Raw genomic sequence first — 23,538 nt, forward strand, 5'->3', positions numbered from 1 at the left:
AGGATGCAAAGTGATTGATGCACACAGATCAAAAAATTACCGTAACAGACTGGAGGATATAGCGCAATGGTCAAGTATGGCAGTTTCTCATCAAACATTCACAAGTTAGCTGGATACATCTCATAGTAAGTACACTTGATAGAATAGGAAAACATTTCAAGGTAACTGAAATGCAGAGATTCGCATGTTTCTTTGAAGTATAAAATCCAGACGAAAATTTAAAGCAGTTCTTACAGTGTAATGCCTTTGTGGTACCTGTATCATGGCAAATCTGCCTCTACACCACTTATAGTTCTTGCTAAAGAAGTTTGTTTGAGGTACAGGTACATGGAGTTCCCTCAAGTAGTCACAGCAAGCAGATGTATTACCATTTTATTATATACTTGCCCAGGAAATCAGAGATGAAATTACGTTGTTGTAGAAATGCAATTTTTATCACAGTATCTGAACACCAAAAACAAAGGTATCGAAGTACAATTGTTGATTTGCCTGAGAATGTTTTATCATACACAAGTATCAAGATGCCTATAGTGTAATAACCAAACACAGCACATTTACAAAAATATACACACAAACATATACGTACACAAATCAGATAATTATTCTCAAACACATAAATGAATAAATAACATACTAAAAAAAATTAAACTCACTGAATGGTGAGCAAAAACGTGTCTTCTGTATGCAACAAATTTGAGAAAAATGTTCTTGTAAGGTAGCTACATGCATAGTTTAGTGGACTAAACAAAATACAATCAAATATAAATTCAGTGCACTCTGTCCAGAGAAGAACAAAATCAATTGAAATTTTCCTGTTTCATTTCTGAGTAGATCTGCTGTGGCTATTCTAAGTTGTAGTTTAGAAATATCATTTTTGATACTTTTTCACTTGAAAGACGGGATCGTCTGTCTGTTATTGTTTGCCCCTGCTTTGAAAATATGCGCTCACATGGAACAGAGGTGGCCATAATATAAAGACATCGTTTCATTATTTCAAACAGTGTATGAAACACCACATGATTTTCTTTCCACCACAGCAATTTATCTTGTGATCTGTGTATCAGTGGCATCTTCATATATTTATCAAGCTCGACTATACTTGCAGCACGTGGATTGTCTACACTTTGGATCAAGCCACCTACAGCTTGGTCAAAATCTTGCCACATGTTGCCACTGCTAGAAGTGAATGTGCTCACCTCAACTGGTTTGGCTGGTGGCCGATTTTCTGTAGAACACCGAGTGGGTTTCTGTCGTATTGCACAGCACTTGTTAATTATGGCATCTTTTGTTTCTTTTAATCGATGCCCAGTTTTTGGAAAACCATGCTCCCTGAAGCGAGGATCCAGTAATGTTGCCTCACAAGCAGTTGCTTTATCTGCAAACTTTTGAACGAGGCGGGTACAGATTCCGTCCTCAAGTTCTGCTGTTGTGACTTGTTCAAAAGGAGATAGTATTTCACAAGATTTTTCAATAACTAACCAGTCTTCATTGGACAGTTTTGTTTGTGAATCCACACTGAGGATGGCAAGGGTGCTTATAAAGGCTCTTTGATTTTCAAAAGCCTGTCAAACATTTCATATGTGGAATTCCATCTCTTAGGGCAATCTTGTTTCAGTGTTAAAATAGGAACGCCCATTTGCTTCTGAATATTGTGTAATTTCTAAAGTGCTTGAGGACTTCTTTTGAAAAAGTCCACTAATGACTTCACCTTTGCCCTTGTGTCTGTAATTGGTTCAAGGCTTGCTTGCACGATTAAATTCAGTGTATGTGCAAAACAAGGTACATGCCACCATTTGCACATCATCACTGCCTTCACCATATTAGGTGCATTATCTGTAGTGCAAGCTACAATTTTATTGGTGATACCCCAAGTTGAAGTCACATTTTGTAATTCATTGGAAATGTTTTCTGCTGTATGCTTGTCATGGAATTTAAAACTAGATAACAAATATGACTTCAGATTGCAGTTTTCATCAATGAAGTGAGCAGTCACTGGAATATAATTCTCATTTTTCACAGATGTCCATCCATCAGTTGTAATGCAGATGTAGGATGCAGCTTGCACTGCAGATCTTACTCGCACTAGTGTGCTGTCGAACACTTGAGAGAGTAAGCTGTGGGAGAGTGTTTTTCTACTTGGTGGTACATAGTTTTCATTTAATAAATAAGTCATTTTTCTAAACTCTACACTCTCAACTACATTAAATGGATGGTATTCTTTAACAACAAGTCTTGAAATCTGTTCGTCTATTTTGGCTCGTTTGGATGATGTTTGTTTACCACACCTACCCAGAACTGAACTGCACAGATTATTCATCTTGATGCACAGGCACTGGAATGGCAGATTCCTGAACAGTTGCTGTGGAAACTGAACTGGTTTCGTCACTGCCCAGATTCATAAAGACTGATTTCGAACGAGTTTCACTTAAATTAACTGTTGGATGCTTATGTCGCAAGTGTCTGTTTAAGCAAGAAGTTGAACTACTTTTAAACGACAACACTGCCGAGTACAAGTTACATTTAATTTTCTCAGGATTTATCTTCATAAAATAATCCCACACCGGACTTCGTAACGCCATAGCTGAAGACAAAAGAACTAACATGAACTGTACTGGAGGCGGGAAAAAACTGCATAAACAATGGATACGCTACTGGGATTCCCACATTTCGTTAGTATGGATAATATATACCCAGCCTGCTAATATCCGTGCACACAAAAGAAATCATTGTGGAGAATAGGCACATTGACTATAGACTCACAAATAAAGCCACATAATTCAAATAAATGACAAAATATAAGAGAAAAAAATTTTTGTCCCTTAAGGTGTTTTGAATCATTACTATAAATCCACCATGCTTCTCAGCCCTTCCCGTTCACCATTACATCATCAATGATCTGTCAATCATATAGCTTTTCAAGTGCATCCAATTTACGTATATGTTTAAAAATTTCCACTCTACGCCTTTTCTAATTCAAAATGTTGTAGGTTTACTTGAGTTTTTTAATATGTTTACTGTACATCAACAGATAAGCATATGTTATAGGAGATGTGTAATTTAACTGAATGTTTTTCACACTTTTATTAGTTTGGATGTGAATAGTGTGCTTTATTTTATTGTTTGTTAGTGTTTATAAAGTATATATTACGCCATTTTGGAATAGAGCAATCAATTAGAAACGAAGCTTTATTTTTGGAAATCTTAAGCTTCATGCTGTTGTGTGTCAAAAGGATTTCGACACTCTTGAAAGAGTTTGATGAAGTAGTATATTAAATTTATTTCCATATCTGTGCCGTGCCCAAATCTCGTCCAAGACAAAGCGAAATGAAACATCACTGTTTCAATACAGTTAGTCCGTTCCAAGCACAAGTGGACTGAAACAGCGTTATTTTGAAACAACGATACAGTTTCTGTGGCTGGCTCGAGATCGAATCAGGTAACCGAAATGAAACATCACTGTTTCGATACAGTTAGTCCGTTCCAAGCACAAGTGGACTGAAACAGCATTATTTTGAAACAACGATACAGTTTCTGTGGCTGGCTCGAGATCGAATCAGGTAACCGAAATGAAACATCACTGTTTCGATACAGTTAGTCCATTCCAAGCACAAGTGGACTGAAACAGCGTTATTTTGAAAAAACGATACAGTGTTTCTGTGGCTGGCTCGAGATCGAGTCAGGTCCCGTTATCCGACACAGAGCAGAATGAAACACTACTGTTTCGAAACAGTGAAACATAGCCGTTTCGAAACACTGAAAAAGTTCCACGTATCGATACACTGTTCCGAAACATAGAAACAGTAGCCAAGTCTAGTGCTAGGTATTCTACCCATTTTGTGTGCCTCTCTGGTGTGTGTGTTCTCATAAACTGTCCACATTGGATCAGACTCTGAATGTGGATATCCAGCAGGGGTATGACTTCCTCAAATCCTGCCCTGAAATGAGATCCGTCCTTCATGAAATCCTCCCCACTCCACCGAGAGTGTCTTTTCGCCATCCACCTAACCTTCATAACCTCTCAGTTCATCCCTATGAAATCCCCAAACTACCTTCCCTACCCTCTGGCTCCTACCCTTGTACCCGCCCCCGGTGTAAGACCTGTCCTATGCACCCTCCCACCACCACCTACTCCAGTCCTGTAACCCGGAAGGTGTACACGATCAAAGGCAGAGCCATGTGTGAAAGTATCCACGTAATTTACCAACTGACATGCCTACACTGTTAAGCCTTCTGTGTGGGAATGACCAGCAACAAACTGTCCATTCGTGTGAACGGACACAGCAGACAGTGTTTGTTGGTAATGAGGATCACCCTGTGGCTAAACATGCCTCGGTGCACGGCCAGCACACCTTGGCACAGTGTCACACCGTCCGGGTTATCTGGATACTTCGCACTGACACCAACCTATCAGAACTCCGGAGATGGGAACTTGCCCTGCAATATATTCTCTTTTCCCATTACCCACCAGGCCTCAGCTTCCACTAATTTCAAGTTGTCGCCCCTCGTACCTCACCTGTCATTCAACAACATCTTTGCCTCTGTACTTCCACCTCGACTGACATCTCTGCCCAAACTCTTTGCATTTATATATGTCTGCCTGTGTGTGTATATGTGCAGATGGATGTGTGTGTGTGTGTGCGCGAGTGTATACCTGTCCTTTTCCCCCGTAAGGTAAGTCTTTCCACTCCTGGGATTGGAATGACTCCTTACCCTCTCCCTTAAAACCCACGTCCTTTCGTCTTTCCCTCTCCTTCCCTCTTTCCTGATGAAGCAACCTGCAGTTGCGAAAGCTTGAAATTTGTTTGTGTGTTTTTTGTTGTGCCTATCAACATACCATTGCCTTCTCATTTGGTAAGTTACAGCATCTTTGTTTTTTATATATATTTTTTCCACGTGGAATGTTTCCCTCTATTATATTCATATCATTAATTTGAACCTGAAAACTTTAATATGTTAGCGAAATGTCATATACAGCAACATATTATGTAATACACACCAAATGCAAAATCATAGTGGCCCCTATATTTCATTGCAAACTTTTTCAAATTTTGTACAGTGTCTTTCTTAACATGTTAATATCACAAGACTATGAACGTTAACGAAATGGGGGGCCCATCATCGTTGAGCTGATGTATGCAGCTATAAGTAACACAAAAATGATTTTTTTTCCCAATAATGTTTCTGTAAATCATTTGAGAAAGATTACAGGGTGTGTGCCTCGATTCTGTCGTCACTGACTGTCTGAAAGGCAGCAAGTAATGTCAGTTTCTTCTTTCAAACAAACGAGTGAACTCACCCACCGGTTTGAACAAAAATTGATCACGGGTCACTGGCCACTGCATCCTGTGCAGACACTATCAGGATGTTTCTGTCCGACAGTGGCTTTATGGTCACAGTTTCTGAAAAACAGTCCTCATAAGGCTGTGCATCGATTGTGCTTCCACACTCGACGAGCAGAGGCCCCGTACAGTTGGAGGGGGAGGGGTCGTTACCTAACCAGAACTACTGTGAACAGCTTCCAATTTCTTTCACAGGGGATGTTTCCACTATTAGCTTTACCTTTTGCCCTCGGGCTGTAGGAATGCTGTCGCATGGAATTGTCCTGTTGCACGATAATACTCACCCCCAGACTGCTAATCAGACAAAGGCTATGCTTGAGCAACTGAATAAAGTGGCTTGTAAACTGAGATTATTTTAAGGAACCATTCTCATTGACAGTAAAATGAGTGATGGTAACAGCAAGTTGTCGTGCCTTCGTGCAAAGATATTTTCTGCAAACTCTCTTCCTGATCACTTTTCACACTCGCACTGCGAGATAACGAAGCATGTCATTTTGAATTCGGAGGTGACCAAGTTCTGACTGGGGCCAGATTACCTTTAACGTTACAAAATAGATCAGTCCATTCCTACTGATTAACAGATGACACTAACTTTACATTACAGCATCCTATTTTATTTATGAAGTGTTCATTAAAATTTTGTGAACACGCCAATTTCAGTAGTGTCTGGTTGAATCACATTCTAGAACACAAGTATTGTATAAGATGCTACCCATAATATCGCAGAATTTTGTTGTAAAAATCGGGGAACTATATGTATATACTAATGTCCTGAACAAGAAGCAAATATTAGGAAAGGGGTAAGACAAGGATGTGCTCTCTCTCCTCGTATATTCAATGCTTACATCCAGGAAGCTATAGACCAAGTTCGAGAAACTACTGAGGTGGGGATCAAAATTAATGGGCAGAAGATAGACATGCTACGTTATGCAGATGATGTTGCTATAGTCACGGAGACAAAAGAAGATCTAGAGGAAGTCCTCAGAACAATGGAAAAAAATTATATGCAATCACTATGGAATGAGAATAAACAAGAAGTAGTCTAAAATGATGGTATGCAGTACAGGAGCAGAACATGAACCTCTGAGAATGAGAATTGGAAGAGAGGAGCTGGAAGTGATAGAGGAATTTACTTACCTGGGAAGCAAAATCACAAGGGATGATAGAAGCCGGAAAGAAATTGTGAGCAGAATACAAAATGCCAAAATTGCATTTAATCGGAGAAGGAACTAACTCACCAGCAACATCATCAGTCTGAAAAATAAGGCAATGTATCATGAAAGGTTTCGTTTGCAGTGTGGCCCTATATGGATGTGAAACTTGGACAATTGGAAGAGAAGAGAGAAGACGGCTGGAGGCCCTGGAGATGTGTTGCTATAGAAGGATGATGAAGATCAGCTGGAGAGACAAAGTAACAAATGAAGAGGTGCTGAGAAGAGTACAGGAAACCAGATCTCTATGGAGGCACATTCAAACAAGAAGAGACAAACTTGTAGAGCACATCCTACGATACAACAACATCATTGGAACCATAGCAGAAGGAGCTACCGAGGGAAGGAATCGGCGGGGTGACCAAGGATATCATACGTTCAACAGATCATGAATGATGTTGGATGTAACACATACGTGGAAATGAAGAGGAAGGCAGACAGAAGAGAAGAATGGTGCTCTGCTGCAAACCAACCTCAGGGTTGAACACTAAAAGAAGAATGTCCCTGATGTCCAAAATACTAACCTCAGGTATTTACGCAATGGTCCCCACGTTGTTTCCATTCCTGGAAGCACTTCTGGATGTACGCAGGGCGAAGGACGTTCAGAACCCGGTGCAATACGACTCAGATGTCTTCAATTGAGTCAAAATGTCACCTGTTCAACGTAATTTTCATCAGGGCTAGTCTGGCGCATGTGTGTGTGGGGGGGGGGGGGGGGGTTGCCATGTTGTTTTTGGGCCAGGAATCCTTTCACAGCAAGTGACGTGTGTGCAAGTGCATTGTCATAGTGCACCGACTGGTCTTTATTTTTCCACAACCCTGCACATTTACATCGAACATTTACCTTGCAGTAAAACTGCCCATTCACAGTCTATCCAAGTAAAACAAACTCCTTGTGCACTATTCCTTAAACATTGAAAACAAGTATTAGCATTGACTTTGTGTTCCTGCGAACATGTCGAGATTGCTTGGCCTCGGAGAAGATGGTGTTTTCTGTTGAGATTATTGTGCTTCATTTCAAGATTAATCACCTGTTATGAATGGATAAGAATTTTGGACACTATCGTACTTTTTGTTGCAGTTCAGTCACGTCTGAATCGTGAGGTTTCATCAGTCAATGCTGAGAAGGCAAGTGACAAACTTCACTGCAATTTGTTTTGTGTTCAGTTCATCGGCTAGAATTTGTTGACATGTAGTGTACAACATCCCAAGTCTGTTAGAAACATCATGAATTGTCTGTCTTTGGCGTTTGTGAATCACGTCACGCACTTTCAAGATCGTTTCTGATGTTGCACATGTCGAAGGTTGACCGGAACGTTTGTCATCTTTCACAGATTCTTGGCCTCCCTTGAAGTGCTTGGGCTTGTCAAATGTTGTTGCTTGACTCAGAGCACTCTCACCAAACACTTCTGTCAGCATTCATTGGGTTTTGGCTGCAGTTTCCTTCAACTGGAAACAGATTTTATTGCAGATCCATTGCTCCTTCACGTTATCCATTTCATACTTCACAGAAGTGCTGAAGTCCTGACATGCACAGCAACAACTCGCAACTGCATGGAAAAATGACACAACTTCGTGCTGCAGTTGCTAAGATGTGTACCTCGGCAATGAAATTCTCGGATACTTTAAGTAGCACCTCATGTATGTCGTAGTTTCACAGTTTGTTAATCACCTTTTTATGCCACAAGAACCTTGATTATCCACTCTGTCTACACATCCTTTAGTAAACTACAAAATAGACTTAATTCTGTCAGACTATATCCAACAACGCTTTAGTATTGACTGTCCATTATAGTTGTACAAATTAAGATGGCGCAGCTAGACACGAGTAATATTGCTACTTCTTTTTCTGTATGTTTAGAGAGCTGCACATCAATTATTGTGATGGAGATGATGGCGAATTGGACAAAATACGTCAGCTGATGCCCGAGTGTCACGTCGAAGGACGCCTCGGAGCTCTTATCACGGACAGTGAATGAAAAGTGTGTGTCGCCCACTGCTCAGAGACGGACAGCTACGAATGCTTATGAGGAAGCTACCTTTTTAAAATCTGTGTATCAGCAGTAATTTTAGTTTTACTTCCTGAGGCTAAGTGCTGGGTGGCCATGTAATTTTATGGCTGTGTTGTTATCCCCTTTAACACGAAATACATCTACTGTACCTAGCCACTACTTTCCTTCTACAATCACATACATTGATCAGCCCAAACATTATGACCACTGACCTACTATCGATACAAACCCACCTAGGTGATAGCAGCGGCACCTGGCAAGGAATGACTGCCAGTGAGACATATGCACGGTGCCTCTAGTGTCAGTGAGGGTGCTGTTAATGCGTAGAATGGGGGAAGGCGGGCAATCTACCTGAGTTTGGCTGAGGGTGGGTTATAAAGGCCCAGAGGCTCATCATGAGCATTTTGGAAACTACACGACTTGTTGGGTATTTGATGATTGCTATGGTGAGTATCTTCAACACGTGGTGAAACCGAGGTGAAACTCTGTCCAGACATCGTGGGGTTCGGCGGCCACACTCCATTACAGATGTTGTACGATGTAAGCTGGGCAGCCCGGTAAAACAGGATAGACGGCAAACTGTGGTGGAACTAACATCAGTCTTTGATGCTGGGCAGAATGCAAGTGTGTCTGAACACAACACGCACTTAACACACCTAACAATGGGGCTGCGCAGCTGATAACCAGTCCATATGCCAGTGTTAACACCGTGACATCGGCAATTATGACTGAAATGGACACGTGACCTTTGGCACTGGGCATTGGCGCAGTGGTAGAGAATTGCACGGTCTGATGAAGCCCAGTACTTTCCTCGTAGTGCTGACGGGAGGACGCAAACCCGTTGTCACTGAGTGTAACATCTCCTCGACACCTGTACTGAGGGACGGAGCCAAACTGGTGGCAATTCCATTATGCTGTGGGGGATATTCACATGGCCATCCGTGAAGCTCGTGCCAGGCACCAAAATGACCGAGGGTGTTGTACACTGGTTGGAGACCACCTACACTCCCTCATGATGATCTATAACAATATTATGAAAAGGAAATGCTGAGATGCAGATAGGAACAACAAAAGGCTTCTCTGGCAGCTGAAGCCACACACTGATTGATTTTTGCCTTCATGATGATCAAGTTTCCCAATGGCGGTGACATTTTTCAACAACAAAATGCCCCATTTCACAAGGCCAGGAGTACAATGGAGAGATTCGAGGAACGCACTGGTGAGTTCCAATTGATGTACTGGGCTCCAAACTTGCCAAATCTGAACCCCGATAGAACACGTCAGGAATGTGATGATTAAACAAGCCGTCAGAGCTCGTGCCCCCGCCCCCCCCCCCCCCCCCCCCCTCTGCCCCATTCCCGGAACTTTTGGGAATTAGGTGACCTTCTGCAGATGTGGTGCCAACTCCCTCCAGCAACCTAGCAAGGCCTAATTGATTCCACGCATCGACATGTCGGTGCAGTTTTCCGTGCCGAGGATATGTCGTCATAATGTTCTGACTGATCAGTGTACGTCTGAAACGTGTTTGCAAACTTGTATCCTAAATTCAGAAGCAGGAACTAGTAAAAATAATTTATGATTGAGTACTTATCCTTGTTTTGCTTTTTCAGCTGTTAACATCTGTGAAATGTACAAATATCAAAGAAATCTTATTGTCATTATAATATTGTAAATTGAGATTAAAGTTCCATAGTTTTCTGTTTGTCATTTTTTTCATTTTACTGGCAGAGATTAGTATAAAAATATTTACATTTCATGCATGAAGAATTTCACATTTCTGATTTATTTTTTTGTTGTGAGCTCTCCACAAGCCCACTGAAGCAGTTTTAACAATGAGCTCCGCCTAAGAACTTCTCACCATGACTTCTCACTTAGAACTGCTTTTAACAGACATATGCCTCACCAACGATGATGACAACACATACAAAATGAATGCAGAGAGTTATTTAATACAAGGGTAAGTCAATTATTATCCACAAAGTAGTTATAAAATTTTATTGTAATCAAATAGGAAACTTAAAAGATTTCAACATAGTCTCCTTGCATTTCAAAGCACTTGGTTCATCGTTGTACAAACTTGCTGATGCCCTCATCAAAGAAGATTCTCGGTTGAGCTGCAGCCAGGAATGCACTGCTTCTTTCACTGCTTCGTCTGAGGCAAATCAACGGCCCCTTAATGCCTGTTTGAGTGGACCAAACAAGTGATGGTCAGAAGGGGCAAGATTGGGACTGTATGGAGGATGATCCAGTACTTCAAATTTGAATTTCTGGAGCATTTCAGCAGTGTGGGCAGCAGTATGCAGACAGGCATTGTCGTACTACAAAACAACAACTTTTAACAGCAATCCTCGGCGTTTGCTTCGAATTGCAGGCTTCAGCCTGGTAGTAAACATCCCACTGTAATGTACACTGTTTATTGATCTGCCCATTTCCACATAACATCCCAGTACTGGACCTTGCACATCCCAAAAAACCGTAAGCATCAGTTTTCCTGCAGACGGTTGGGTCTTGAACTTTTTCTTGCACAGCGAATTTGGATGTTTCCATTCCATACTCTGCCATTTACTCTCCGGCTCGTAATGATTGATCCATGTTTTGTCACCAGTAATGATCCTGTCTAAGAAGTTGTCCCCTTTGTTACCATAGTGATCCAAATGTTTTTTGCAGATGTCCAAGCACGTCTGTTTATGCAATTGTGTGAGTTGTTTTGGGGCCCATCTTGCACAAACTTTATGAGACACAAGTCTGTTGTGGATGATGTTTTAGGCAGAACCGTGACTAATTTGCAATGTGCCACTTTGTGAGTAGTTAATCATCTGTCTAAGGGAATCGTTTCATGCGAACACTCAGTGGTTTCTTCATTTGTGCCAGTAAACAATTGTCCGTCTCCTTGCGCGACCTTGTGCGACTATTTCGGAATTTTTCAATCCATTCGTAGACACTCCATTGTGGCAAAACACTGTTCCCATCCTGTACCGAAAGTCTTCGACGAATTTTGGTCCCTGATACGCCTTCCGACCACAAAAACAGATCATTGAACATTGCTCTTCTTTGGTGTAAATAGACAGCGGAGCAGCAATGATTAACAGCACGGCAGCAATTACGAAACTAATCTAGCAGCTTGAAAATTACAAAGATATAACAACAAATAAACAAAGCATGTGTCATCAATGTAAAATGACAGTACTACCAAAATAAACAAAAATATAACTAAATTGCAGATAATAATTGACTTACCCTCGTATAAATGTAATTTCTGTCCTTTACAGACTCGCAGTGTAATAATATGTTTCGGGACAATTTTCAATTGATTATTTTTAAGGTTCCATACCTCAATAGCTAAAAATGGAACCCTTATGGGATCACTTTGTTGTACATCTGTCCACATGTTAAGACCTCCCTTTTTGCAGGATTGCGTAGAGATATCAAGTTGAAATTTATGTCAACTACTAAGGTGTATGGTCCCCTGGTGATGTAAAAAATTTAAGCTTATAAGTCAATGCAATCAAAAGATAAAACCACTTATGTCATATACTAGCTTAGCGTCTGCTGCTTTGCACTGTATGGTCTGCACAGATCTTTTTTTCTTAAATTGAATTTTTATGTTCTTCACAAATTACAACACCTTTTCACAGTAATTAGGGCCACAGAAGCATGATCTTTTCCGACTGTACATATGACCAAAACGTGATTTTAGTAGCATGAGTGCAAGGTTTTTCTTAATCATGCCTTTTGCATTCTTGTGGTGACATTTCCATAGGGACTTTCACCTTCTAATACACATTTCCTTGCATCTAACAGAGGAATGAAATACCAATTTTTATACCTTTAAAAAAATTTAGTATAACGAAATGTCTTATTAAAAATTTTCATCCCCTATTCAGCTCCTTAGGGGGTTGAATTTCCAAAACCACTGAAAAACTTTTTTTTTCTAACTGAGAAGTCGAATACCAAATTTCATAGACGTAGCTTCAAAAATGCTCTGGTAGTTTATTAATAATGATTTATTTTCAAAGAAACTTGGCTACTATTTTATACCCTTCGGAGATGAATTTCCAAAAATGTTGAAACATGCATTTCTTTATTTCTGACTGAGAAACCAACTAACAATTTTTTTAGGTCTAGCTTCAGAATTGGCCTAATATGGTAGTGACTAATTTTAAAAAAACTTTTCATCCACTATTTCACACTTTACGGGTGGAATTTCAGAAAATCCCTTATCAAACGATGCCTACAGTATAAGATCAACACTCTCCAAATTTTAAGTTTCTGTCCTTAGTGGTTTGAGCTGGGCAATGATGAGTCAGTGAATGAGTGAATCAGTCAGTCGGGATTTTGAGATAGAGATTTTGATACTTGGAAACTTACTCAGCCGGCCGGTGTGGCCGTGCCGTTCTAGGCGCGTCAGTCTGGAACCGCGAGACCGCTACGGTCGCAGGTTCGAATCCTGCCTCGGGCATGGATGTGTGTGATGTCCTTAGGTTAGTTAGGTTCAACTAGTTCTAAGTTCTAGGGGACTAATGACCTCAGCTGTTAAGTCCCATAGTGCTCAGAGCCATTTGAACCAAACTTACCCATTAAAACCTATAAATGGAGGAAGGGATTAAGTAGACAATTTTAGACCTATCCCTATGCCATCAGCGTTTGTTAACATTATTGAAAAGGCTGTGTATGTAAGGATAATTGATCATTTTATTTCACATAATTTGCTACCAAATGTACAGTTTGGTTTTAGAAGTGGTTGAAGCTGGACCAATATGCAGTATGGGGAATAGCTCACAACTGGTTCACCTCTTACTTTAGCAACAGACAGCAAAAGGCATTATCCAAATTGTTGAGAATGGCTGTGTTGTGGGCACTAGGTGGGGCACGGTTAAATAGGGTTTGCCCCAGGGATCAGTGCTGGGGCCACTCCTGTTCCTTATTTACATAAGTGATATCCCCTCTAGCATTACAGGGTGATTCTAAAATATTTCTGTTTGCTGATGACACCAGCTTGGTAGTAAAGGATGTTGTATGCAACATTGGCACTGTTTCAAATAGTGCAGTTCATGACCTAAGTCCACGGCTTGTAGAAAATAAACTAACGCTAATTCACAGTAAGATTCAGGTTTTATGGTTTCTAACACACAATTAAACAAAATGTGACTTAATTTCACAGAATGGGCATATGATTAGTGAAACCGAACAGTTCAAATTCTGGGTGTTCAGGTACATATAAACTCTCGTGGAAAGCTCATATTCAGGATCTTGTTCAAAGACTTAATGCTGTGATTTTTACTATTCAAAAAGTATCTGAAGTAAGTGATGGTTTGACACAGATAGTAGTCTGCCTTGCTTATTTTCATTTGCTTATGAAGTATGATATTATATTTTGGGGTAACTCTTTCCATTCTCAAAGGATATTTTTGGCTCAGAAATGGGTGGTACAGTAATAAGTGGAGTAAGTAAGTGAACATCTTGTTATCCCCTGTTCATTAGTCTGGATATTCTAACATTGGCCTCTCAATACATATATTCTTTACAGTCATTTCTATTTAACAATACAAGCTTATTCCCACAAATTAGCAGCTTTAACTCAGTTAATACTAGGCAGAAATTGAAGTTGCATACACTTTCAATAAACTACCACAGAAATTCAAAAATTTTAGCAGTAATTCATGTGCTTTCAAATCGAAACTGAAGAGTTTCCTCATTGGTCAATCCTTCTACTCTGTTGAGAAGTACCTTTAAAAATTAAGCTGATTCCTGTGTTATATTGTTGATTGCATTTATGTAAACTTATGGCTTGTCTTGTTTTGGGTTCATAAACATTTTATTTTATCTGTTATTACTTTTATGTTGTAATTTCATGTACTGACACTTTCCATGACCTTGTAGATTTGCTCCTCAGTTTGGTCCTATGGAACAAGATGTGTAAAATACAATAAAAAAATATAGATGAGCTGTCCATACATGTAATTAAGTGAACTTGAGTCCTACTTGCACTTGTCCATGTGTGAGCGGGTGCTTCTCTCTCTCTCTCTCTCTCTCTCTCTCTCTCTCTCTCTCTCTCTCTCTTCCTAACCTTGGTTTTTTTTATAGATTTGGTTTTTATTAACATTGTTTTATTGGTAAAGTGAACTTGTTGCATTGCCAGGATGGCAGCACTAGTGTTTTTCTGCCCAAGAAATTCAGAGGGAAGGTAAGAATAATGTACACTCCAGTACTCTTTACGAGTGGAGTCTGTTACACACTACACACCTTTTTGTTCCACTGAATGAACTGTCCACTTAGAACAAGAACAGAAACGAAGTGCACGACATACACTCCTGGAAATGGAAAAAAGAACACATTGACACCGGTGTGTCAGACCCACCATACTTGCTCCGGACGCTGCGAGAGGGCTGTACAAGCAATGATCACACGCACAGCACAGCGGACACACCAGGAACCGCGGTGTTGGCCGTCGAATGGCGCTAGCTGCGCAGCATTTGTGCACCGCCGCCGTCAGTGTCAGCCAGTTTGCCGTGGCATACGGAGCTCCATCGCAGTCTTTAACACTGGTAGCATGCCGCGACAGCGTGGACGTGAACCGTATGTGCAGTTGACGGACTTTGAGCGAGGGCGTATAGTGGGCATGCGGGAGGCCGGGTGGACGTACCGCCGAATTGCTCAACACGTGGGGCGTGAGGTCTCCACAGTACATAAATGTTGTCGCCAGTGGTCGGCGGAAGGTGCATGTGCCCGTCGACCTGGGACCGGACCGCAGCGATGCACGGATGCATGCCAAGACCGTAGGATCCTACGCAGTGCCGTAGGGGACCGCACCGCCACTTCCCAGCAAATTAGGGACACTGTTGCTCCTGGGGTATCGGCGAGGACCATTCGCAACCATCTCCATGAAGCTGGGCTACGGTCCCACACACCGTTAGGCCGTCTTCCGCTCATGCCCCAACATCGTGCAGCCCGCCTCCAGTGGTGTCGCAACAGGCGTGAATGGAGGGACGAATGGAGACGTGTCGTCTTCAGCGATGAGAGTCACTTCTGCCTTGGTGCCAATGATGGTAGTATGCGTGTTTGGCGCCGTGCAGGTGAACGCCACAATCAGGACTGCATACGACCGAGGTACACAGGGCCAACACCCGGCATCATGGTGTGGGGAGCGATCTCCTACACTGGCCGTACACCACTGGTGATCGTCGAGGGGACACTGAATAGTGCACGGTACATCCAAACCGTCATCGAACCCATCGTTCTACCATTCCTAGACCGGCAAGGGAACTTGCTGTTCCAACAGGACAATGCACGTCCGCATGTATCCCGTGCCACCCAACGTGCTCTAGAAGGTGTAAGTCAACTACCCTGGCCAGCAAGATCTCTGGATCTGTCCCCCATTGAGCATGTTTGGGACTGGATGAAGCGTCGTCTCACGCGGTCTGCACGTCCAGCACGAACGCTGGTCCAACTGAGGCGCCAGGTGGAAATGGCATGGCAAGCCGTTCCACAGGACTACATCCAGCATCTCTACGATCGTCTCCATGGGAGAATAGCAGCCTGCATTGCTGTGAAAGGTGGATATACACTGTACTAGTGCCGACATTGTGCATACTCTGTTGCCTGTGTCTATGTGCCTGTGGTTCTGTCAGTGTGATCATGTGATGTATCTGACCCCAGGAATGTGTCAATAAAGTTTCCCCTTCCTGGGACAATGAATTCACGGTGTTCTTATTTCAATTTCCAGGAGTGTAGTTAGCCACTATACAACACATGAAACTCTCCAACCTAATAGTTTAGCCTGGAATGTAGATAACACAAAAAATTTCAAAACAAGCAGTAAAGATCTTTCACCAAAATGTTCAGTCCCTAAGCAATAAAGTAGAAGAACTAAATATTTTATCAATGAATGAACTAGAGGATATTTCCGTAATGTGTCTTTCAGAACAGTGGCTTGACGAGAACGTAATTAAATCAGTCTGCCTACACAATTTCACTCTGGCTGATTACTATTGTAGACCTAGTGTTCACTATGGGGGGTAGCCATATATGTAAAAGATAATGTAGAGGTTACTAAAACAAATAATGTCATCTCCCTAAGTTGTGAAAAAGACTTTGAGATGGCAGTGATAAAAATTCCAAAATTAGGTTTGATAATAGCTACAGTGTACCACTCTCCAACGGGAAAGTTTGAGGTAGTTTTAGAAAAAATGGGAATTTTCTTAAATAAGCTGCATAAAACAAGGTGTGATGTTGTAGTATGTGGTGACTTTAAGATAGATTTTCTTAGTAAATGTAAACAGAAGACCGCCCTTGGCAATCTGATTAAAACACATAACCTTACAGCCACAGTTAAAATTGCAACGAGAATAACACCAACCAGTAGGACAGGTTTAGATCAAATCCTGATTGATAAAGAGAAATTGGAGTGGTCAGTAAAAGTGTTTAACACAGGATACAGTGACCACAAAGCTCAAATGCGTATCACCACAAAGGAAGGAAGACCAGTTAAGAATACCGTATTTACCCGAATCTAAGCCGCACTCGAATCTAAGCCGCACCTGAAAAATGAGACTCGAAACAAAGGAAAAAAAGATTTCCCGAATCTAAGCCGCACCTGAAATTTGAGACTCAAAATTCAAGGGGAGAGTAAAGTTTTAGGCCGCACCTCCAAATCGAAACAAAGTTGGTCCATTGTAATATGAGACACAATTTAGGTCGAATGAATGACAATACAGCTACAGTAGTTTGGTTCGAGTCATAAGCTTTACCAGGTAGCCATTGCTATGCGTCAGGCGCTCCGTCCGTATTTATAGGGGTACCCTTCCTTTTTCACGTGCTTCGTCTGGTTTGAATCGATTGCTTATTTTGCTTTGATCTGATAAGTGCCGTTTTCTTTGTTATAGGTGTTTACGTCACTCTAAGCTGAAAATGCATTACTGTACTGTGTCATGCATTGTTTGTCGCATTCTGATAGTGCTTGTTTACGGCCTGTCGCCGCTCGCGGCATGACTTGCTTTTGTGTGCGCTACCACCGCTTACAATAAAAAAAAAGAGAGGAATCGTCTCATTAGCGAAACAATGGCAAGAGACTACAGTTTGTTGTTACTTACACTGCTGCTTTCTTTGATAATGATCAACAAGAACCAAATAATAGACTGTGTATGATAGAACATGTTCTGAACGAGAGTTAGGCGCAAATTTTTCTCCGTTTGAAAATCTTTGCGGCCGCTTCTTTAGTACATCAAATTCTGCACAGAAATTAGTCATCTTACATTTAAAATCTAGTCAGTTGCTGTGCTTCATTTCTGACTATATCACTATTAGGCATAAGAATACTACGATTATAAACATGACACGATATGTATATTCTTCCGCGTTTGCTGTTGTTTCACTCTAGTTTCGTAGTTTATTAGGCAGACAGGATTTAAATGAGATAGCAGCAAACACGAAAGAATACATGGCAAAATGTTTATATTCGTATTATTCTTATGATGAAGAGAATACTGCATGTGATCCACATTTCATCAGGTTCCTATTAGCAACCATCTCTTCTCACAGGTAGGAAAAAACTCGGAACGTAGAGTTGGCCATATTGACAAACATCCCTAACAGTCTTGCCAGTCGGATTTTTGTAGTACATTGAAATTCTGCTACATTCGAAGATGAACAATATGGAATTTGTATTTACTTCGTTGGACGATGTATGAAAATGCAGTGGTCGAAACTCGGGGTGGAGAAAAAAAAAAAGGTTTTGGTGCCAGTATTTATCTTTGTGCCCACAAAGCATGCTTGTGTAGTGCTACATATATTCGACGCCAGAAGTTAGTTGTGGCGGCACCTACCAACATTTTTCACAACTTCCGCTTGCTTTGCACTCGATTTTAAGCCGCAGGCGGTTTTTTGGATTACAAAAACCGGAAAAAAAGTGCGGCTTAGATTCGAGTAAATATGGTACGTATTATCTTCTCGGTGTATCCAAGAAAATGAAATTTTGTCAGAAAATTTTTGGCCAGATCGCTCCACTTGTAAGGGCCAGTTGTACAGCCCCTTTCTAGCAGCCGATTAACTTCTATTCTGGAAGTAGGGCGGAAAGTGGTTTGTACGAACATAACAACGCCTAACCGTAGAATAATCAGGGATAACTAAACCGGTGATTCTGGCTGGGTTAGTGAAGTTAACCAGTGATTAAATTTTGACAAAGGCTGGAATAGTTCCAGAGTTAGTCATGACAAGATTGTTTGTTAGAACGAGGAACGGGGACATCACACCAATTAGGAAAGAATATGATGATTCCAAATTTAAGTAAAATCTCGTACTACTACTTTTCAATCTCATGCTCAAGAAACTGGGGCGTATGAATGAAATGTGAAACTATTTTCTAACATTAAACTATTTGCTTGAAGTAGGCCTAATAGTCATTTTATGTTGGTCTTCGTGAATTATATTCTGTCGTGTTATAAAAATGACCATTTGTGCAAAAACAGTCTCGTTTATTTGGTATGTGTTACAATTTCTGCAGTGTTAGAAAGACCTATTTTGTTTTATCTAGCAGACAGCGACAAAATAAACGTAATCAGATTTGAGACACCACACCAGTCATGGGTAGTATTTGTATTAACAACTTACGCAGCATTAGACAACGATATTTCGGCCTCTTTTCTTTTATGACATAACGTAAGATCTTTTAATGTTTTACACATATGAACATACGGGCTTCCTGCGTCATTGTAGCTGCCAAAGCGCGGTGGCGCCTCTTACCTGGCGCTCTCTGACGACTGCTGAAACGAACCTATTTCTAACAGGTCGCGGGAAAATATTGTGAATGGCTGTTTGAAAAACGTTACTTTCAAAGCAAATTTCCTCTTTCGCAAGTGGAACTATGTGTGAGAATGTGCGATGAATTCCTTAAATCACAGAGCGTTTGATGACGAGCGATTAGAAGTATTTAGAGCCCAGATCAGACAATCGTGTTGTTATTATGAGCAAATTGGTGTAGTGCTACGGGAAGCTCTCGCTCCTCTGCAGTAGCTAATTTATTTGTGGAAAACTTTGAGACCAAGTCACTGGACTCGGCTAAAAATTTTACTGGCACATTTGTGTGATGTATCTTAAAGTGTAACACGGGCAAGAAAAATCAACATTATATGTGAAAGCTTAGCTTCTGTTGCAGCTTATTAACCTTAGAGACCAATGTTGTACGTGAAAGCTTTGCTTTTCTTGTAGCAACACTATGCATATTAATTTAAAACATTAACTTTTCCTGTTTGTGTATACGCGCTACTTAACAGTGATGTTGCTATTAGCGGACTACATCACGTGTCCTACGCTCTGAATATCCGCTGTCATCGGCTGGCGGGATCACGTGACATGAGCAATGACTCGCTTACAAAAGCGTATCGTAATCTCGATTACATGGTTCGGAAAGTAACATGCGGTGTTTGGTGGGATTCGAATTTATACTTTCGTGATACGAAAATATACAGCGTACTTATTGATGCAAAAAAAAAACTGTCACTTAATAGCACGGAAAAAGTGTGTTTTCATCCGCGAGAAAGTGTATTTTTAACCGGGAAATCCGGGAAAAATCCGGGAATTTTTTTTCCTTGTCCATGTATACACCCTGTTGATGCATGGAAGGAAATAATGAAAAGGTATGGTTTAAAAATAAATAAAAATAACAGTGAAGTAATGGTATTTGGAAGAGAGAAAGTGATCAACAGGAATATTACCTTGAATGGAGAAGCCCTCAAATTGGTAGAAAGTTTCATTTATTTAGGGAGTGAAATATCTAGGGATGGAAGAATAACAGGTTACAGAAGGGAGGCAATTTCTACCACACAATAAAACACCAGCTTTGGAATAAGGATTTTTCATAAAAAGCAAAACTCCTTATGTATAAGAACTATTACTTCCCTATTGTCACCTATGGTGGAGAAACACGGACAATGACAGAAAGGGACTGGAGCAGACTGCAAGCAGGAGAAATGAAATTTCTCATAACAGTTAAGGGAAAAACAAAAATGGACAGAGTAAGGAATGTAGAGATTAGAAAGGACCTTAAACAAGAAAGTATGAGAGAAGAAATTGAAAAAAAGAAATTAAGATTGTATGGGCATGTTAAGAGGATGCATGGGCAGAGACTCCCCAAAATTATGGAAGAACTAAAAATGGATGGGAAAAGACCTAGAGTGCGCCCAAGAACATGGTGGAAAATGGGAGAAAGAATATCTGTAAAAAGGAGAGGTGTGACCTGGCGGCAAGTGGAGGAAGAAAAGTGGTGGGAGGACCGAGCCAAAGGGAGAGGACTCGTCAGCACCCAAACCCGGCAGTAGCTGGAGCGGGATTCGGATATAGACAGATAGTATAGCTCCCTCTAGTATCACAGAGGCTGTTCATCAATGCCTTACGATGTGTTCTGTCATTATGTCCTTTGTTCTTCTCGGTGTTTACCATTTGTTCCTTTCTTCATTGATTCTACAGAGAATCTCCTCATTCCTTATCGGTCCACCTAATTTTAGCATTCATCTGTAGCACCAAATCTCAAATGCTTCATTTCTCTTCTGTTCCAGTTCTTGCACTGTTCATGTTTCACTACCTAACTGTGCTATGCTCCAATCAAACATTCCCAGAAATTTCTTCCTCAGATTAAGACTTGCATCTGATACTAGTAGGCTTCTCACAGTTGGGAAAGACCTTTTTTTCCAGTGCTAGTCTGCTTTTCATGTCGTCCGTGCTTCATCGATCGTGAGTTATTTTGCTTCAAAGGTAGCAGAATTCCTTAACCTCATCTACTTTGTGATCACATACAAAACCAGAATTGTTTTGGTAACAATTTTGCGCATTGCCATTGCTGTGGTATGCATGAGGTATAGCACCACTGCTGCTAGCAGTGTGATACTGTCCATTGTTGCCTCACCTTGCAGAACACTGCATGCCCCCACCACCATAACCGTTCAGATGTTTTGTGTCTTCTTGAATTAAATCAGAACAGTCTACAACTGATAGAAAATTTCCCGCAGTGTCTTCAGGTGCACAGATGAGAATTTCTCGATTGATAACCAACTATTTACTTCTAAATATTGAAATTACATCTTTATGCACTATGGGATTATCCTCATAGGTTGTTTCCCCTTAAATATCTTTGAACTATTTCCTTAGACTGCCTGTTTTCATTTTGTAAACCTTAGCATTACAGGGGAACGTACGTGAAAGCGACCAAAATTGTGAATTTTTTTTTATTATATCTTCATTTACTACATGGCATTGAAATTTCAATTCCTAAATATTACATTCCAGTTGCACTTGATAAGAATGACAACTAACAAAAGCTTTCATGGGACCACATCCCTTTGTTAATCTCTCTTTTTCCTCATTCATTCCTGCCTTTTTTTTCCAGTTTTATGCAGTCACAATGTGTGGAATATTTTGGTGTATAGCACATCCAGAACTTCTACAAAAGAGTGTGCCTGGACAAATTCGAAATCCTAATGAAAATTACAACTCTCTAATAGGAAAACCATGCCACAAGTCAGCATCTTTTTCCACAGCTGCTGATGAACTTGCAATGCAGGATGCTTGTTTAGTTTTTAACTGTGATAATCTTGGGAGACTACTGGGTCTACAGATGCTAGGATTTGACCTAGGAGCTTTCACACTGTCATTATTGAAGGAAATTGATAATCAGGAAAATTGTTGCAGCTGATGCTGTTGCTCAATTCAAAATATCATGTTGGCCTAAGAGGACAAGCAAAGAAAAGACTGCTTGAAGATGAAAAGGATAGTCCACACAGGTAAGGCCTAACATAAAACACTGTCAAATCTTTGAGTCAGGTTTCCAGTAAGTTACATTTGGCAACTGTGTGTATCTTCTTCTCATTACAGTATTTAAATTTGGCATGCAGTTAGTCAATACTATAATGAAACATTTTGTGAAAGGAATTTTCATTTACTGCAATATTAAGGCATTTATGTAAGAGAAAAGCCCTAAAATTTTTTCCCCACACAAGTTTGGCGAAGCTGTAAAAATCTAGGAAAAAAGGGTTTCAATATTCTGTTTACATATATTTGCGGTAATGGTATATTAAACTTTATAAGTAAACACATTCATTTCATTCTGACCGATTTTGCAAAAAAGGAACATTTGGAAGAACCTTGTTGAAAAAGTTTCGATTGTTTATTATTCAAAACATATAACTTATACATGCATGAAAACATATGTGTGTATCCATATAACGTTTATTAAAAACTATGCCAAATTTATTTACATTTCCTTGAAAACTTTGGATTTTTTAAGGTTTTCTTCAAAGTATTGCAACTTCGCATATGTCTCCCCCTTAAACACTTCTCTCCTCAATCGAGTCTGAATATGAAGCAACCAACATTGTTAGAACTGTTCAAATGTGTAACAAGATTCTGATGTAGTCACAGCCCACAATGCAGATTCACCTTGACTGTATGAGGCTGCGAATTGAAGTTTTCGTCTTTTCTTCCATAGTTTAGGCAATATCCCTTTAAAACGGTGAATGAAAATTACTGAATGTGGGAATTTCTTTTCGGGTATACAGGGTGTAAACAGTATAAGGCGCCAAAATTATACAGATGGCACATCTCGCAATGCTTGACAAAAAAGTCTAGTAACATGTTTGCATATTTCCTACGGTTGTCCCAGAAAAAAACAGTTCAGTCTCAGGATAATGGTTTTGGAAAAGTAGATACTTGGCCTTGCACGTACGTAAGCAATCAGTTCCTGTTATTGCTCACTGTGCGTATTGACATCGCGAGCGTGAATCGTAAACACATAGGCAACTGCGGCCTTAGTGGCTGCGTCATTGTAATACACCGAGCAACGACAGTAGGTGAGTAACCTGTGCAGATGTTATTGCAACTCTGTTTGCTGTTAGGATGGAAAGGAGGTTTACTATAGCTGAACTATGCGATATGCATTTAATTTATGGTGAGGCAAAAGGTCGAGGGCAGTTGTACAAATTTATCGAGAAC

General features: G+C 40.6%; 1 protein-coding gene across 3 annotated transcripts in view; it reads left to right on the plus strand.

Annotated features, from left to right (window-relative positions):
• LOC126109710 (uncharacterized) overlaps positions 1–10,264 on the plus strand; it is a 268,071-nt gene extending 257,807 nt beyond the window's left edge. For all 3 annotated transcript variants that reach the window (XM_049914765.1, XM_049914763.1, XM_049914764.1), the window contains exon 8: positions 8,412–10,264. In XM_049914765.1, the coding sequence (XP_049770722.1) occupies positions 8,412–8,529 (118 nt within the window). In that variant the 3' untranslated portion in view covers positions 8,530–10,264. The remainder of the gene's footprint in view (positions 1–8,411) is intronic.
• Positions 10,265–23,538: the final 13,274 nt, after the last annotated feature.

This window comes from Schistocerca cancellata, chromosome 12 (assembly GCF_023864275.1).
Source record: "Schistocerca cancellata isolate TAMUIC-IGC-003103 chromosome 12, iqSchCanc2.1, whole genome shotgun sequence".
NCBI lineage: Eukaryota > Metazoa > Arthropoda > Insecta > Orthoptera > Acrididae > Schistocerca > Schistocerca cancellata.